The sequence below is a fragment of the Myiozetetes cayanensis genome, unplaced genomic scaffold (assembly GCF_022539395.1).
Source record: "Myiozetetes cayanensis isolate MyiCay16 unplaced genomic scaffold, myiCay2020 scf3, whole genome shotgun sequence".
NCBI classification, from domain to species: domain Eukaryota; kingdom Metazoa; phylum Chordata; class Aves; order Passeriformes; family Tyrannidae; genus Myiozetetes; species Myiozetetes cayanensis.
Genome location: NW_026087521.1, coordinates 35277392 through 35296539, shown reverse-complemented (window position 1 = coordinate 35296539; position 19148 = coordinate 35277392). Strand labels below are relative to the sequence as shown.

The window sequence follows — 19148 nt, the reverse complement described above, 5'->3', positions numbered from 1 at the left end:
TAATGTTCCCCATTTCTTCTGGACTCGGGGGTTTTACACAAGTTATCAGTGAACAATCACTGTCCCACAGTCATCCCAGCCACTGAGCTGCAGGAGCTGGGTGCTGGAAATGACACTGCTGAGCAAAGATGTGGCCATTTGTCAACTTCCTGAAACCACAGGCACTTCTCAAGGAGCCTCCACTGCCACCTGATGCACAGCAAGCCCCAGGGTAGGGCAGTGTCACTTTGACAAGAGTAAGACAATGTCTGTGCTGAATGTCTTTATCACTGGAACTTTTCCTCAAATGCCAGAAATGCTTCTGGGAAGTCATTAATGTTCATGTTGGAGGGCATCATGATAACTTTGAAGACATGAAGTGGCTTTCAAAACACCACCTGGGTCTACTGAGGGGACTGCCTTTGCCTTGGAGCCTCCACTGAGTCCCTGATTCTCAGAAAGAACATGATTGTTCAGTTTACTGCAAATGTAGCCCTTTATTAATCCACACATGAAGGTTATTCTTTCCTAAATTCTCTGATTTCACAGTATTTTCCAAGCAGACATTCATTTAGCTAACAGAGGTACAAAATACAGCAACAAAAGGTCATCATGACTTTTTTTTGATAAGCTGGAATAATGATTAAACTACAATCCAGAGGATCCCTAAGAAACAGTTATCTGCAACTTAAAAGTTCCATTAAGCAGAAATAATTCAACTAGAAAAAGTATATCCCCATTTCTGTCTATAAAGTACTTTGTGAAATTATTTGTCTACATATGGATTATTGAGAAAAATATGCCTACACTATAGTAATAATATATTCATACCTACACTTTCATGTTGCTCTGATTAGCAGGTTATCTGAAAAGATTTGCCTAAGGGACATGTCCTCACCATGGATATAAATTCATTATTATTTATGCCAACTGCATTTGGTTTTCCACAACTGTAGCCTACAGTGCCTTAGGAGGAGAGACACTTGCCTTTAGAAGGTGCCACAGAAGCTTAGAAATGAAAACAAATACAACAACGCACTGAATGAGAATATTTTCTTAAATGTCAAGTCACATTCCAGTGTAACTGCTTGGAAAAGGATGCCCTGCAAAATCCAGAAATGACGCATTCCCCACAGTGATCCTCTGACAGGGCACGTGGTGTTAAATCAGTAAAGAAGTGGCTCGTTGGAGATGTTTGTTCAGTGTGAACTGGCCTGTTGCTGCTGGGATGCCATGCACAGCACGTCCTGCCTTCTGTCACCAGAGAGGGAATTTTCAGCACCTCTCTTCCGCAGCACCACCAGAGATGAATGTGACATTATGTTTGTTCTCCAGGCTTGATACTCTGCCCAGCTTTTCCATCCGTGGCACCCAGGTCTCAGCACTCATTGTTCTCCGTCCTGCTGCAATAGTGGTTCCCGGATGTCCTCCCTGTTGTTCTGCCGGAGGGAAGCCCTCCATACATTTCATAGCATCACTGCTGCATGGCACAGCCACTCATCTTGCAGGGAAAAGGCTAGTAAACATCCTACAGCCTATATCCAATTGATAGTTGAGACTGAATTTACATTTGAAAACAAGTGATAGTAGATAGATTTGACCACAGGCCACCTTAACTGTTTGATATTGCTTTTTTCTAAATCTTCTGTTTGCTCTGCCTTTTGTTTTTCCAAGAGTGCGTGGCTTTCAGCAGTCACAGATTTTGGTAGTGTAGCACTAATGCCCAGAAAACAGCTGTAGACTGTTTGAAGAAAGTTTTCTCCCATCCAAAGTTCATGGTACAGCCACGGCCAACAGACAGGTAGGACGATCATAGAATGGTTTGGGTTGGAAGGAATCTTAGAGATCATGTAGTTCCAACCCGCCTGCCTTGGGCAGGGACACACATGAATCCCCAAGAAAGCCTAAAAGAGCAGCAGCTCAAGAAGTCAAACCACGTAGAGGTTCCTACACATGGGAATGTTCCTCCTAGAAATCAGAGGTACTCCTGATCTGAATAGCAAAATGGGTCTTGATGAGAGAAGGAGAAGAGTTTACAGTGTCACATAACTCTTTAACATCATATTTATCTTACTCACAGTAAGTGAGAATCTTGATGGAATTGAACCCATTAGAGTTTCTTGACAGGTTTAGGTACAGACATGGGAACTGCAGCAGCACAGCTGGAAGGTGGATGGAGAACAGCCTTGGCAGTTTGTGATAGCACATTAAATGGGGATTGAGACAAGAAGTAAAACACAATGTAATGAGAAAGGCCCTACGCAGTCAGGAGTGCCAGAGCCTATAGTAAATACCATTAAATTAGGAACACAAATAGTAAAACAGCTCAAGATAGCAGTTTGCCAAGTATCTGTGTTAAAGCTTTAAGATAACTACTGGGTGGCAAGTTACACTCTGAAATTACGTGTTTGGCACCTTGCAAAATACGTCCCTGAAAATGCCACTTGTCTGGAAAGTCAGTCAGATATTGACTGCTATTTTAAACAATTTGATTATATCTGACATTTCTGCTGAAAGTTTCATAAAAGTTAAACATTCAAGTTTAAAAATTTGGCCTTCTGTGGAATTTACTTTGTCAAGTCAAATCCCACTGCCCTTACTGGCCACACAGCGAGAGCAAGAGGAAGGAGCTGGGGCATTGGGGTGACTGTTTGGGGCAAAATCAGAGAACATTCACAGTGTGCAAGAAGAGGAAAGAAGGAATGGTTTTGGGGGCAGTGAGTGGGAGTGTGGGTGAGAGAGGGAGACCTGTGCTCTAAGTTGCTCTGTCTATATCCTCCGTCACCAAACACTCATTCGGTTATCAGAAACATTTCAGAGCCCTTGAGATTAACGGCTGGTGCCCTGTAAACAGAGCCTTATATTGGGAAGACAGAGTTACTGGCAGGCCAGTGCACAGTAGGAGAACATCAAGGTGGGCCCCTGTCCCTCGCAGTCCCGGCCATCCCAAAACAAAATCCCAGGATGGGCAACAGTCTGAAAGCCATAGTTGCTTTTGTGCCCTCCAACAAGTGCCAGAAGTACCTCCTAGAAGACCTAGAAGAGATGCCAGTGGATAAAATGGTGGATCTGAGTGGCAGGCAGCTGAGGCGGCTGCCTCTGCACATTTGCTCTTTTCGGGAACTGGTTAAGCTGTACCTGAGCGACAACAACCTGAACCATCTGCCCCCCGAGCTGGAGCAGCTGCAAAACCTGCAGATCTTGGCACTGGACTTCAACAACTTCAAAGCGCTGCCCCTCGTCGTGTGCACACTGAAGCAACTGTGCATTCTCTACCTAGGCAATAACAAGCTCTGCAGCCTGCCCCTCGAGCTCCGGCTCCTGCAGAACCTCAAGACCCTCTGGATTGAGTCCAACTGCCTGCAGTACCTGCCCGAGGTGGTGTGTGAGCTCAGCCTGCTGAAGACCCTGCATGCCGGCTCCAACGCGCTGCGCACACTCCCTCCCCAGCTGCAGTGCCTGCAGGAGCTGCGCACCATTTGGCTGTCAGGCAACCTGCTCTCCGATTTTCCTCCCGTGCTCCTGAACATGCCATTTCTGGAGGTGATCGACGTGGATCGCAATTCCATCCGGTTCTTCCCCAGCTTAGCTCACCTCCCTGGCCTGAAGCTGGTGATCTATGACCACAACCCCTGCAGCAACGCCCCCAAAGTGGCCAAAGGAGTGCGCAGGGTGGGGAGGTGGTCAGAGGAGACTCCTGAGCCCCGCAAGCGGTCCGGGGCAGTGATAGATATCACGCTTGACGAGAAACCCTTGTTACCTCCTGCTGCAAAGACCAAGCCAGAAGTCGAGCCCTGCTGATGCTCAACTTCCCATTCCGGCGAAGGTGGCAGTGCACCCACACCGCTGCCCGACCTCTACCTCTTCCTTGCGTGCTGCTGTCCAGGCACCACCTCACTGCCTGGCTTGTCTTCAGGGGCAGGCGCAGCGACTGGGAGCTGTGCGACAGCAAAACTCTTGTACAGACATGCCCTTTCACACAGCACCCCTAGAGCAGACTTCTTCCTCCCTTTTCCCCTCCTCCCATGATGGGACCACTGAGTTCACAGTAGAGATGAAGACTTAGTTTAAATATTTTCCACGGGTGGATTGCACAGTGCATGTATGGACTTGCTGCTCTTCACCCATGGGCTCACTCTTCTCGCTTTCACCTTGCCAAGGTGTCTGAGCTCAGCTGGAAGCCACTGCTCAAGGTGATCACTGCTGAGAGGCACAGCTCTAATGCAACACACAGCATTTGTCTCAAATGACTTATCTGAAATGCAGCAACAGCTTGAAGGTTCCCATGCCTGCCACATGGGAAGTGATAGTGCCCTGGCTGCGCTATCAAGGAAATGGCACCTACGTAACAGGGAGCTCTCCTCATACCACTGCTGCCTTCTTTCTGCAATATCTACAACTTTACTTTGTTACTGCCAAGCAGCATTTCAGATGATGGTGTGAGGAAAGCTCTAGAGGCTTTGCTGCTAATTTTTGTTACTGACAATACTGCCTGTAAGAGCAGCTGTACAGGGCGAGTTTTTGTGCAGCAGCAAAGAAGGAAATCAAAGCCCGACTAAAGCAGCAAAACCACAAGAGCAGCAAAGGTAAACTTGCATGAATAAAACCCAGGGCTGGGAGCCTGCCACTATAATCTGAAGCTGAGGCAAACTTTACTCAGCTGATTTCAGCCAGGTATTTCTCCAGTTTGAAACTCTGACCAGTTTAGATCACCTTCAAATTGCACTGAACTAACTTTTGTTTAAAGGAAACTTTGCTTTAATCTAGTAACACAGAAATATGGCTTAAAATGACACTTTCAACTTTTGATTCCATTGAATTTAGTGAAAAATGGCTTTTGTTCAAGGGTGGAGAGTCCTTGGTGGTGCTCTCTTCAAGTTGAACTGCCTCACTAGTTCAGCCTGCAGGAGGGGTAGTTGACTTTCAAGAAAAGGTTTGATTCCATGCCAGTTTGTAACTGCTTAATGTCATCTGCATGCCTGAAAAATTATTTGGAGATATACAGACTCTGTTAGCACTTGCTGTCTTGCAAAATGAAGTCCAAGTGTGGATTTGGCTGGCACCCATGTAGTGTGCTACAAGTCAAATTAAATAAAGTATACTAGCAGCTTACCAAGTTAAACTATCCTTCTTTGGAATTAACAGAATTCTCTTTTCAACAATTCCTTCCTACAAAAGGAAAGCAGAAGAGTGTGGGGCTTTTTTAACATCAAAATTCAATGTTTTATTTCCTCCAGTACTAACCCAGTACTGTATTTATCTGATGGGAGGGGGAGAAAGTGCTTTCACTGGCTTGTCACTGGTCTGTGTTTCACACAGCTCTCTCCAGAGAGTATTGTCACTTCTGGAGAGCTGAAGAGTGTGTGTTGAGAGTTCAGGAGAGCATTCGATAAGCAGATTCCCTTCCCTTCAGGAAACCTAAGGGAGAAAAGTGTTTGCACACATACTTCCTTATTTCAAATTAATGTTTCTGCTTTGGCAGACTTGCCCTGGTCTTTCCCAGGTGCTGCATTACATGCCCGAGGGCCAGAAGAGTCACAACGCCTGGCGTGCACCTCTGGGCTTCCAGAGACAGCACCTCCACTTGCCTGTGCTTACAGTCACCACAAATCCATGTGCAGACTGCTGCAGGCATCACAGGCTTCCTTAGGACCTGAGATAAAGAAAGCAGCCCAATTGAGAAACACGTTGCCTTTGCAGCAACTACTAGAATAGGAAATAAATTATAAAGACAGGTTACAGCAGACATGAATGGGGTGGGGGGTGTGTGTGTGTGAAGCAAATGCAATGCAGCCTGAAACATTTTCCGATAACCACCCTCTACTGTACATTTGTAAAGTCGTCCAGAGCCCAGCACTTCATAGTTAAACACTCAGACTGTTCATGCAGAATGTTGCTCTCTCACAAACTGCATCTTCCTCTCAACTCCCCTCAGCAGAACTCCTATCTACACAACATTTGTGGTGTAAAAAGCAGTAAAATCACCTAGTTGTAGTTCTGAGCATCGACTGAAGTTCCTCTTCAGGTTTTTCTCTTTCTTTCATTATATAAAAACAGAGTCATACTCCAGGATCACTAGAAAAAGACAGCATCTAATTTCAGAGCCTGTTTCAAGGATCCCAACTCAAAGCCCACGCAGCCAGGACTGGAATACACCACTTAACTAAATGCATAAGGTCAACCCAAATGACTGGTCACTGTCTGAAGTGACTGAGGACTGAGGATATGCAATTCAGCTGTCCTAATGGAACTGCCCTTCCTGGTTCTACATAAAGAAACACAACTTCAGTAAATCAGAATTTTTTTATTTATTTTTTTTATTTCTGTGTATTTGAAGTGGAACCTGGAGAGGAACAGAAGGAATAGGGTTGTATAAAACCCCTGTTTTACTTGAAAATGAATTCTTCTCCACAACATGTGTTAGTTCCAGTAAGTTAAAACCAACTGAAGACAGTGCCATTGAAGAAGATCTGCTTGTCTCAAGTTTCTGTTCCATAACCTCACAAAAACTACGTCATTAAAAAAAAAAAATTCTAGGTGAGATCTGGTCCACACATCCTCAGGTACCAAAGAAAATTTAACATGGGCGATGGTCTGGCACACGTTTTCTGGGGAGAAAAAGAAAAATCAGAAAATTCCCACCCATTCTGATGTACACCAGCCCCTCCCCACCCATCCCTATTTTTATCTTTAGTTGGTATTTTGTGTTCAGTGCCAGCTTTATCTCACAGCACAAAAGGCAGTTATCACCCCAAAGCTAACACACCACCTGTGACCACGGCAAAAAAACCTGTTATTCAATGAGCAGTGCAACTACCTGGTAGCAGGCGCACAAGGGATAGATAACCTGCCCAAGAGCAGTAACTCTTCCCAAACTTTTTAACAAATATGTTTTTGCTTTAGCTGCAGATTCCAGCTCAGAAGCAGCTGGGCATTCCATTACAATTCTTGCCAAAAGAAAAAAGAAGCAAGCGGCATGATACATGACATGCCAGTTTTGCAGATGTTTCAGTTCTATATATGACAGGAGTAGCTGGTGACCTAAGATTAATCAGGCATTACTCAGGCACACCAATATAAGCTCACTGATGGCTCTAAAGGCCTGGTCATTCTACTAAAGCAATAAAATCATCAAATATGAACATTAGCATGTCAGATGTCAGGTTTCATTTCAAATAAAAGTGTTTTTAGAACATGTTTCTTCTGCATTGTTAGTCTTCCACAGAAGGAGGTTACTCTATACCAGTGTAACTGACTGTTCACATGCTCAGATCATACCTTGGTGCTGCTTTGATGATGTCATCTACACGAAGAATCATTTCTGCTGCTTCAGCTGCACTCAGCAAAACTTGTCTCTTGACTTGGAAGCTTTCTGTTACTCCCAGAGCTGCCATGTCTCCAATGACACCCTCTTTCATATCTGGAAGAAACACATTAAAAGGTTGGGTTTTTTTTCTTAACTTGGTGTTTTTTTTAAGGAAATTACAAGAAGGTGAGAGCATAGTAACTTACCTGCTCAAACACACCACACTGATAGTAAAAGAAGTATGAAATAAAGTCTTTCACCTCAAGGCTCCTGATTTAAGCCTAACGTTGCAATTACATACAAAAAATTAACAATGAAAACCGCATCCTCTGCGAGGAGGAGAATAAATCCCAACAGGAGTCTCAGCACTATTTCACAAGGTATATTAACTTCAGAGTTCTTCTCCACAACTTTGTAGTGGTTGTTGTTTTCTTTTTGGAGGGGGTGAAGGGGGAGGGAGCAGGGAGAAGGATGTGTTTGGTTCTGCTGTTTTTTTCAGCTGGTTAGTTTTGAAACAAGGCTTTTCTTTTTAAGCTTCATCTGACTAGACTTAACATAGGTAAGGAAAACGTTTTTCAGAGGTGGAAACCCTCCACTTCAAAAACAAAGGTTTTCATTCTGCTGCCAAAAGCCTGGTAGAATGATAAAGGAACATAGCACTGTACGCCTAAGGTCTGTGCAAAGCAAATGGAAATCAACCTACTCAGTTCTGGCTGAGTATGTGACAGACACATGTGATCAGCTTTAGCGAGCCTGATCAGCCTGCCACACAGCAATTCAATCACAGAAGTAATACTGAGCCCCTTACCCAGTCCATAAGTAGTCTTCCCTTCACTGTGAGCAGCTCTGAGCTGAGCAACCAAATCAGCACTGTCATAGCCAGCATTATCAGCTATTATTGTTGGGATCTAAGAGGATAAACACAGGTTGTTTTTAATTAACGCAGGGACTGATCCCTAGTAAACATAAAACATACTTTAACATTAGTAGTTTACAACTGAATTTCAAGAAGAGGCTTCAAAAACATGACAGATGATCTACTGCAGTGATCAGAAGACGGGGAAAGAAAAAAACCAAACTACCTTTCCAAGGATTTTGTTTAAGACCCTGCTGTAAGGAAAGTAGCAGAGAAGACAGAAGTATGTTAGCATATTAGTTCATTTTATTTGGAAAAAAAAATTAATCTTGTCTTTCGTCACGTCAGACTACAACTGGAGAAATATTTTCATTTTAAGAACATAAGTCTGTTGATAAGCATTAACCACCTGATGGTTCCGTTCACTGCTGCAGTGACAGCAGTGCAAACTTGCACATGCTGACTGAAGTAGTAATGTCAAGTGTTACTATGCTCTTGAATTTTATTTTCTTGGCAGAAATGTTTTCCTATAGTCTTTCATTTCCTAAGAAAGGTTTTCCCTAATTTAAATTACAGGAAGGCAATTTTTTATCAAACAGCACAATTCTATAAACGTTTCTTGTGACACTCTTATTTCCTACTAAGATGCAATCTCTAACGCAAGCCTAGAAGCTTCTAGAGTATGAATACACCCAAATAACTAATGGAACAGAAGAGTTGCTCTTTTCTGAATCAGATGTCAACTAAATAAGATGAGATTTTTATGTGCTATTTCTGCAGCACTTTTAGCTTGCAGGTAAGAGGAGCAAAAACCAATTACAGAAAGGCTATCAAACGAACACTCACAATTCTGTAATACACAGAATTATTAACATACCAGTACTTTTTCTCTAAGACAGAAAACAACTTTCCCCCCTTTGTTCATCCAAGATGTGTTGCTGAACTTCACTTTTTTACTTCTAACAACCAAAATTTTTAAAGTAAAGCAACTATCTGATGTCATAAATTAGTAAATTTTGTGAAACTTTGTCTCTTAACCCAGTAATCTGATTAAAAAAATTTACCATTCGTAAAGCCTTAGCAAAGGACTCCATTGCAACAGACTCTTTGCCAGGTGTTCTGACAGCAAGCTCTGCAACAGCATTAGCCATCAGCATCTCTGAACAACCTATTCATTGAAGACACACAGATGTTACATATCTGATGAACAGTAACATGAAATCAGTATCATGCACAAAGTACAAAGAATGTGGTATTCACCTCCACCATACACAGTTCGAGTGTCCTTCACAGTCTGGGCAAGAACACAGAGAGCATCATGCAAAGACCTCTCTGCTTCATCGAGAATCTGCTGTGTTGCTCCACGCAAAACTATGGTGCAAGCTTCACCTAGAAAGAAAAATGCAAGAAGATTTAAAAAAAGAAACCAAAGACACAAAAAGAAGCTATCACAAAGCATTTGTAAAGGTTTTGCTATCACTGTAGTCAAGTTTTATAGCACTTAATTTTGTGGGGAAAAGAAACCATGATGACATTTCACAGATAGAATCAAATTATGTACACTACGCTACTGATTTTGTTCCACAACATCTTATTTAATAGAAAATTCATACTGCCTGAAAACAACCCCACAAAAACCTACAGTATTGGCATTCACTAGAACAAGCTCTCAAGTTCTTCAAGTATGACATGTTGTTATTTTTCTTGTCAATTTAATTTTCCAAAGCAGAAATTCTGGTTCCCATCCTTACAAATGGTTATGTTCACTTACATAACACTAAACATTCACAATTTCAACTATGAACATATGTCTTTACAGAATTTTTACTAGAGAGCAAGGTTTTAATAAAAATGGTTACATGAATTATTAAAAAATTCCTATACCCCACTGGTAACTGAATAGTGTTAGCACAGAGTTAACACAAAGGTTACAACATGGCATTAGTGATTAAAGACTTACCCATTGCTACTCCAGAGAAATGAATGAGTTTATCTTCTCCAATCATGACTTCTTCAATAAGCTTGCAGCTTCCTAGTTTTACTAGCTCAGGGTGATCAAAAGTTGATGCAATTTCACCACCTACATATGTAAGACCATACAGAAATCAGAGCTCACAGTGAAAGTATCTGTTCAAACAAGATCTAACCAAGGGGGTGGGGGGTTTCTTGAAAAAAAATCATCTTCATAGTTGCCCCCAAATAAATTTAAATTAACAATACCAATAAGCCAAGACTTTCTCATGTCAGCATATGGGACCAGAAACCTTCAACCAATGCTGATAAATCCTCAAAACACCAATGTTTTGTATCACATCACAAGGACTACAATGCTTTTGAGTTCTGCCTGGATAAGACACTAAATGTTCATCTTTGCTAGAATTAAAAAGTCAGTATTTTTCAAGTTTTCATATATTCACTGATGAAGTACTTAGAAAATACTGAGTTTTTCATGCTTTAAAACTCGAGCTTGTGACAGTATTCATTTTCCCTGCCTGATGATGGCTGAGAACCAGTGGTTACCACTCTCCTGAATCACAAGTCTCATGCCATGCTGTAGCTGCAGTGTTGTGCACAACTTGTAAACTGCCATATTGTAAGCAAAACGGGTACTACAAAGACCAAAACGTCTCTGAACAGATTACTGTTCTAGTACTTTAATCTTCCTATTAAAAAACTATTTACATGTATGCATTCCCAATGCATGATGGCTTATTCCACCACTCAAAATATCCAGGCTATGATATGTGATATCCAGAAATGACACGTTCCTGTCATTTGAGGTCCACTTCAAGTCAATGACTCAGGCCCACATTTTTAACAAAGGGTGACCCTTTAGTCTTCTCTATCATTACAACAAAAAAAACAGCCATTCTGAACAAGATGGCATTACCGAATCAAAAACTAGTGCTAATTTGTGGAGTCATCATTTTATTCTTTCTATTGCTAAGTTTCATCTTTTCCCTAGAAAACAAACATTTCAAAAGCTTATCAAGCAGGGACTTAACTGAAAATATTTTTTAAATATGAAAGAAAATTAATAACTGACACTAACTTGCTAAATTATATCTCACAGTTAGCATTATGATCCTTTATTCACAGATGCTGGAGGAAAAAAAAGTATGTTTAAGTATGTTTAATGTTTACTAAAGATCAAACAAATAACATGCCCCTACAAGTTTCACACAAGATACCCCACACACCTGTGACAAGAGCCAGGCGTTCTACACCAGCAAAGTCTGCATGTTCAATAGCCATGACGCCAGCAGCTCCAAAGAGTTGCTCAGGGTAGTTGTAGATCAACTGTCTGCAATTAAAACACATTTCTCCTTACACATAGAACAAACCTTCTAAAATACCAGAGTAACAAGGACACAGGATTCTCAGAAGCACGGACATGGGGCAGATTTCTGAAAGCTACAAAAGTAGTCAATGTATGAGGCACCTGTAACACACAGAATGTTACACCACACAGAAGCAAACATAGTGACAGGAAAACTTACAAAGCTAAACCCCCAAAAATTAATTGAAATTATGATACCTTTTGAAATACCCTTCCCCTGAAGAAACACTATCCCACTAAGCACAGGGAGCCATGTTTGAAGTTCTAAGTCCTTTGATCCTAAGTGCCTCTTGGGCACTTAACTGCCTATTCTAGCAGGGCGTACTAGAACGTGTGAAGTAACATCTTTAATTCCTTCACCCATCAAAAACCCAAACAGAATACAACTCTATAGGAATAATAAATGGCCAGCCTTGTAATGTACACAAATAGACCAGAGAAGAGCACATGTTCCCTTATTAATATGTGTACTATCTCTAGAATAAAGTCATCTAAAGCTGAATGGTCAATGACCATTCAGGAGCGCTATGCCAAATTATTTTTCCCTTCCAAATTAGAGATTGAGTGTTGCAGAGAAGTCATCTCCATTAAAAAAAAAAAAAAAAAAGTTTTTAATCTATCTTCAAAAGACACAACTGGTGCTGCTGGGTATACACAGAGAAGAGTCTTCCTACTCTGGATCCGCATGGCCTTGACCTTTGTCAAGCATCTCCTCAGCACAATTTACCTGGCTAACCTTTACAGTATAAGAAGTCGATCTACATGCCTAGCAGAAGTCAATTTTACCCAGGAATAAATCTGAAAGTTAAGCATCAATCTAACTGCAATACCCCTAGCCTGGCTACATGAGCCTCCTTAGAACAACTACCTGTGTAAGTGATGGAGTTATGGATTAAGGGTTTTTTTGCATAATTCAAAGGACTCTTCCATCAATCAGACAACAGGACTCCCGACTCTTGGACTCTGTATCTGTACCATGTTCACTGGACAGAGTGCTCATTTTGCCTATACTAGAACACAGCACATGTGAAGACGTAGATGGAGGAACTAAGAGATTCATCATTCTTACAGACGTTTAACACAAATTTTCAAGGTGAGTTAGAAGATGCACTATGCTCTCAGAGTGGAGATTTTTGCTACTGTGGAAAACAGTGCTACTCTTACAACTCCTACCCTTTGGTGTAGTACCAGCTGATCAGCTTCCCAGTAGATTACATGATGTGCTGAACCAGCAGGTGCTAAATTGCTTGCACCTATGGCAGTTTCACTCAAATGAGAATTACTGAAAGGCAGAAGTGTTTTTCATCATTAAAAAAATGAGGGTTTGCACTGTGACAGTTCAAGAGAGAAGCACAATGCTAATAAAGAAAAGTAGCCTAGATATGAAAATGGCTATCTTTCAAAGCTGTGTATAAAAGAAGAGGTTCACAACAGGGTCACAGACACATCTCAAATGCTCTTGAACTTGGAGCAGTACTCCAGCACCAGCACTTTAATGCACAAAAAAACGTAGCAGGTTTAATCTCAACTAAATGCATTGAGCAGCACAGACTCTTTTAGCAGCAATTTCCCCCCAGAAGGGGGCACATGGGTATCAACAATGCTGCTGGTATTCATAACTAAATAAATCTGTTAGTATAAAAGCAAAGTGACTTTGTTTCTACTGGATGTAAACATGGCTCCTTGAATAAATATTATCAGTACTTTCTCTTTAAAACAAAGAAAACTAAACTAAAACAAACAAAAATAGGGGGGCCACGGTGTACAAGGGGAAGCACAGAAAATAGCAGTGGCATCAGCCAGGTGATTCAATTAAACACTAGGCAAGAGCACATAATACTACAGACAGGAATAAATAATGCTATTCACACTCATATAATACTAAAATATTGCTACTTTGTAACTCTCCCTTTTTCCCAAGAAATACATACCTGTTAATAAAGCAGTTAATCCCATGTTTAAGAATACGCTCTACCTTCTCCTTCATTTTTTCTTTTTCTGCCTGTTCTATTTCTGCCACTTTTGCTGTGGAGTCCACTCTAACACGAGAGCCAAAAATCTAAATCAAGGAAAACAGAGTTCAGTCTCAGAATTTCATTTATAAGAACAGTTATACAACAGTAGTTCTGTCACATACCTTAATCTTGTCAGTATCCATACCAGTATTTGCAATAAGAATCTTTGCATTTTCAATTCGTTTTGGCTGATTTACACCAATCTTCTTGTCAAGTAAAAAGCCTGTAGTAACAGAAAGGCCTTGTAAGACTTCAGATTAAAAAAGGAGAACAATTCATTTAAATTACTAAAAAATCCCCTCATATTTAGTATTCATTTTAATAACAACATAACAATGTTTCCTAGACCAAATTTGCATAGAGATGTGCAACTTCTAACACCTTTATTTCTCGAATGCACATACAGCCAGCATACAAAGACTTACCTTCATCTAAGTAGGAATCAGCCAAACTTCCACCAAGTTTCTTAATGACATGGATAGCCTCCAAATTACCAGAACCTTTCAACCTAAGAACAGCTTCTACAGCTAGCTTGACAAAATGGTCCTTATGATGAGTAAGTAATTTTGATGAAAGAGTTGTTCCCGCAATGTTCATCAAGTCTTCGCGGAACTTCACTTCATCATTACTAAAATAAAGACAGTTCAGTTTAAGTGGAAAGTCTGAAAGCCTTACTATCACTAGCCTCTATCATTACCCAAGAGCCTCTGCCCACTTCTAGCCTGTATCTGCATGTACCATGCTCTGTTCCAAGGAACAGAATCCCTCCACTGTCCCACAATACAACCTTCTATTTGAAATACGAGTTCCATTAGGAAAATTTTTGCATTCCCCTTTAGAAAGTCTGTGTTCTCAGAGTGTCAGACAAGGAAAACAGTCACATTTAAAAATCCAACTATGAAGTCTGAAATAACAGCTCAGATTTTTGTTCCAGGAAGCAAATTATTGTTTGTTCATATTTTGTTCCTGCACATCATAAGTATTTTAAATAAAATCACGAAGTTTCTATAATTCAACTGAAAAAAAGGCAGTATTTTTTTCTTAGCCATTAAAACTCATTAACTCAACCTTTATACTACTTTAAAGAGAGGGAAGAATTTACCAGTAGTCTGTAATTCTCACTGATGTTTTGATCTTGAATAGTTTTTTATAAAGAGTTACAGCAAATGGACATTACTAACCCATGATCCACAGCTGCTTTCAAAAGTGCCTCTCTTGAAGCCTTTGTGGCTGCTCTCCAGCCTGCAATGATAGTCTGAGGATGAATCTTCCTTGCAATCAGTAATTCTGCCTCCTATTTAAATAAAATGAATGATTATTTCACACCCCAAGATGGAGTTACACTAACTAGGAAAGCCACTACTAAGTAATCAGAAAATTCTGAAAAGCAGTAAAAGCCAGAGAGCTACAAAAACAAAATTAAGGTCCCCTTACTGGCAGGTATTTTCCATACTAGACAAATATGATCTGCCCTTGGAACAGTTCACCAAGAAATTCTAATTAAATAAAAAAAAAAATTAACTCCAATATGAAGACCAACTAGACTTATATTTCAAAACAGCAATCTTTCACTTCATGTTTGCGATCAGCTTCCTGTTCACTTATAGATGCAACTTAAAATGTAGTTGGAAAAAAGATATCTTCATTTTTTTTGAGGAACTTGGCAAGCTGATGTATCATTTTTAAGATGTTCTTGATCTCAGTTTCTGGATTTCAGATGATTAGCCTTACTGGCATAGCTCTGCTAACAAGAATTACTCACTTCTCAAGTCTTTTTGATAGTAATTTCAAGCTTAAAGTTTGCAGTGTAAACTTTTACATACACACAAAACCCATGCAGAGTTTAAAGGAATAGTATGAATTCAAGTTTTGTGCAAAGAACAGAATTTTAAAGGGGTTTTTTCTCATTAATGTTATGGAAAAGGATTTTGGAGGACTGAGCATCACAGCTAAACACTGCTGCATGCTGCCCAGTGCAATACCCAGGAAGTGACCTACAAGAGTGATGCTTCTCTGTTTCACTTGCATGATGAAATAACGGAAAACAATTTTCTAAGATGTACCAACTTAAAATACTCGAGAGTTTATAAATAATATAAGGAACAATAGTCTAAAGCAACTGATAATTAATTGATAATGCAATACCTAAGGGTTGTTTTCTTTCCCTATCAATTTCAACAGCAACAGAGCAAGCTATTCCTTCCATATCCTGGGAGACCTCTTCACAAACACAGGATAACACACCTCCTACTGGTGGTATCACAGGAGCACACTGCCATACAGAAACACATCTGAAAAACTGTAATACATCACCCTCAGGAGTTCAGCTGCCAACACCGTGACAGATGTAGTTCCATCACCAACTTCATCATCTTGAACCTTTGACATATCTGAAGAAGGAAGACACAGTATTACTGTTTTGATTCAAAATAACAGGCTCACCAGTATTAGATACAATTATTTTTCTCTTGCACCAGTTTGGAAAAGAAAAACAAATCTTACTATTTATTTAAAGAGGGAAGTCTATAAAAGCCACAGAAGAACATAAGATGCAAATCAAATTCAGCATCCTTTAAACTCCTGCTCCAGTTCCAGCCTGGTGGTGGTCAAGAGCTACTCCCCTCTGTCCCCAGTCCTAAAGATGTTCACCAAAAGGACGTATGGCTAGACAGAAGCTCTAAGGTATACATACAGTATCAGAAACTACAATAACCAACTATGCCACATGAACCGCTGATAAACTGGGACCCAGCAAACATGAAATCATTAAGAAATTTAACACCTAATTGTTCAGGCCCCTGCTTGTCACTAGAACTGGACCACTGGTGCAGAAAGACAGTCGATCAAAAAGGTAAACTCTGTCCAGAGTACAATGTTCACTGAGTTATAAAGAGAGATTTAAATTAGGGAGAACCAGAGAGAACCTCTGTTCTCCTGTAGATTCCTGTTACAAATTATCCCAGTGAAAAAAAGAGGGGCACAAGCTGTCTTTTGTCCCTTCTGAGTCCTGGGACAAACCAGGTTTGAGGGAAAACAAAAACATCCCAGATGAGTTTTGAAGAGCAGCATATACCTTAATCTTACTTTTGCAGAGTTCCACAACTCTTGCAGTACCTTGTGCTCCTTGTTTCAGGATTGCTGCTCCCCCTCCCTTCCATTTTTCACAGTATTTCAAGAATAATTTTCTAAGAACAAATAAAAACTACACAATGAAGTTACAACTGAAGGAATACCATGCCTTTAAGAACTTACCAACCAAAACCTTGGCAGCTGGGTTGTCAACTCCAATAGCCTTCAGGATGGTTGCACCATCGTTGGTAACTGTCACAGAGCTGTCTCTCCCAGTACTTAAAAGAATCTTGTCCTACAAGATGCAAGATTTAGAATACCGGTTGAAAACATACTGTAACTATTAAAGCTCAATTAAGAGGTATGACTACTGAGAGCTTGCAGCTGCCTTACCATGCCTTTAGGCCCCAGAGTGCTCTTGACTAGGTCACCGATGGCAATGGCACCAACAAAGGATGACTGAAATGAAAATAAATATACCTTAGGGAACAATTTATTTCTACTCTCACACAAGAATTATACCCTATCCCCTAGCTTTCAAGAGGGCATTTTAACACAACCTTTCCACAGCCACATTTCTTTCAATGGAGTCTGGGTCCAAGTTTCTTAACTGCTACATTTTGATATTCAGAACAAATATACTTAATTCTCATAGAAACCAAAAAAGCTTGCCTCAAAGCCAGAAGAAATGCCGAATTACTTAAGTTTTTGAACAACGAAGTTTATCTGATTGTCAGTATAAACAACACTCCTCCTCCCTTCTGCTCACAAACATAATAAGGAAAGACAGAGACAGAAGCTCCACATCATCATACACGGAAAGTATTTTTAGCAATAGAAAAGACAAAGTTTAATTATCTCTAGTACTACTAGTTTCTTAAAAGAATTAAACTTACCAACCGAGCTGTTTCTGCCTTCTCTTCATCTGCACCTGCCTTGAAAATGTTCACTGGAGCAAGAGAAATGGATGCCTAAAACACAGTTAACACAAGAATTTTCCTCTAGCTTTAACAAAACTACGCATTTTAAAAACAAATCCCTTACACTAACAACTTAAACAATGGTTTTAATATTAAAATGACTTCTATACCCTATTTGGTTTTGATAAAAGGTATATTTAAGATAAATTCATTCACCTTAGAAGTCTGTCTTGCAATCTCACAGTCTTACGAAGGGATTACAAGACCGAGTGCAACCTATTCCCAGAGGCTGCAGAGTACATTTGCTGCTGGGACCCCCGAGACCGAGAGACTCATCACCAGAACCTCACTCCAACATCCCACATCCAACATTCGCCAGACCAATCACCAGACCCCACCAGCACAAAGGCTGGCACAAGCAGCCTTTAAGAGACATTAGCTGAGCACATTAAAGCTTTAGTATTTTGATATCTGGGCGGATCCCTTATCTTCCTTTTTCTTTTTTGCTGTTTTGCATTTCAACGAAAATTAATTATAGCAGTGACGAACACGTGCCTTTAAGGAGCACCACTTGCAAAGCACCCAAGGCCTTCACAGTAAAAGGATCAAACCCCAAAAGATCACCCGTGCCCACGCTGCTAGGTGAGTGGGGAAGGGTGGGAGTGGAGGCGCTCCCGGGGGGCCCGGCCCCGCCCCGGCTCCAGAACCTTCCGCGCCCCCCGCGAGTACCGCGTGGGAATGGAAGGGAAGGGAAGGGAAGGGCGCGGCCTCCAGGCCCCACGCGCGCGCCAGCGGGGAGCATGGCCGCCGCCCCGCCCGGCCCTGCCCTGCCCTCCCCCCCTTGCCCGGGCCAAGGCGCCGCCGCCCCGCTCACCATGGTTTCGGTGCTGCTGCCGCCGGACCCACCGCCCCTCCGCACACCGAGCGCCGCCGCACAGCCAGCCCCGCCGCACAGCCAGCCCGCGGAACCGCCGTCACACACAACGCCCCTTCCGACCGCGCGGCGCTCTGGGAGCGCGGGCCGGCCCCGCCCCGCCCCGGGGCCGTCCATGGATGGAGCGGCGCTGGGGCTGTGGGGCTCGAGCGGCCCTGGGGCTGCGAGGGGAGAGTCTGCACTGGCAGCGTGCAGAGGCGCTGCTACAGGCTGCCCAGAGGAGTTGAGGATGGCCCATCCCTGGAAGTGTCCGAGGCCAGGCTGGATACGGTTTTTAGCAACGTGGTCTAGTTCGAGGTGTCCCATTGCCGTGGCAGGGGGGTTGGAACCAGATGAACTTTAATCCATTCTGCGATTCAGTTATGCTCCTGGAGGTCAGTTCTTAAAGAGGTCAAAGACATTTTTAATCGATGCTCTTGGCCTCCAGTGCGCTTGCCAGACCATCCCATATAGCTGCTATGAGATCATGAGATTCACGTCACCAGTTAAAAGCAGTGCGCAGGAGATACCCCAGCACAGTCCCAGCACTCAATACCCTCTTCATTTCCATACTGAAATATTGGCATCCATTCCCTTGGTAGCTTTGCCAGTGTGAGACAACACCCGAGCCTTGCTTTGTTACTACTTTTCCTCCACACAAAAAGCTCTCTACTTACTGGTCATATTAAAAAACCCCAGAATTCTTTTGTAGGATTCATTCCTTGAGAATGAATTCCAGCTGGCATTCTT

The 19148-nt window shown here is 41.8% G+C and overlaps 2 protein-coding genes across 2 annotated transcripts; one reads left to right on the top strand and one right to left on the bottom strand.

Annotated features, from left to right (window-relative positions):
* The first annotated feature begins 2943 nt into the window (after positions 1-2943).
* Positions 2944-3780, top strand: LRRC10 (leucine rich repeat containing 10). The gene has a single exon (XM_050324713.1). It carries the CDS (start codon positions 2944-2946, stop codon positions 3778-3780), a length of 837 nt encoding a protein of 278 aa, XP_050180670.1.
* Positions 3781-6268: 2488 nt separating this feature from the next.
* Positions 6269-18477, bottom strand: CCT2 (chaperonin containing TCP1 subunit 2). The gene is made up of 16 exons (XM_050324707.1): positions 18360-18477; positions 17462-17536; positions 16959-17024; positions 16749-16860; positions 15810-15886; positions 14678-14790; positions 13922-14124; positions 13619-13719; positions 13413-13540; positions 11342-11445; positions 10102-10221; positions 9402-9530; positions 9206-9309; positions 8094-8193; positions 7258-7399; positions 6269-6587 (listed from the first exon to the last, which is right to left on the bottom strand). Exons 1-16 carry the CDS (start codon positions 18360-18362, stop codon positions 6557-6559), a joined length of 1608 nt encoding a protein of 535 aa, XP_050180664.1. The 5' UTR covers positions 18363-18477; the 3' UTR covers positions 6269-6556.
* Between the last annotated feature and the right edge of the window lie 671 nt (positions 18478-19148).

What these genes read in the sequence shown, in the direction of transcription:
- CCT2 (XM_050324707.1), bottom strand. An exon ending in AGGCAGAAACAGCTCGGTTG is followed by an intron (nt 17,025 to 17,461) that starts GTAAGTTTAATT and finishes TTTTCATTTCAG; the next exon opens with TCATCCTTTGTTGGTGCCAT. An exon ending in TGGCAGCTGAACTCCTGAGG is followed by an intron (nt 14,791 to 15,809) that starts GTGATGTATTAC and finishes TTATTTAAATAG; the next exon opens with GAGGCAGAATTACTGATTGC.
- LRRC10 (XM_050324713.1), top strand. Translation starts at nt 2,944, where the DNA reads ATGGGCAACAGTCTGAAAGCCATAGTTGCTTTTGTGCCCTCCAACAAG.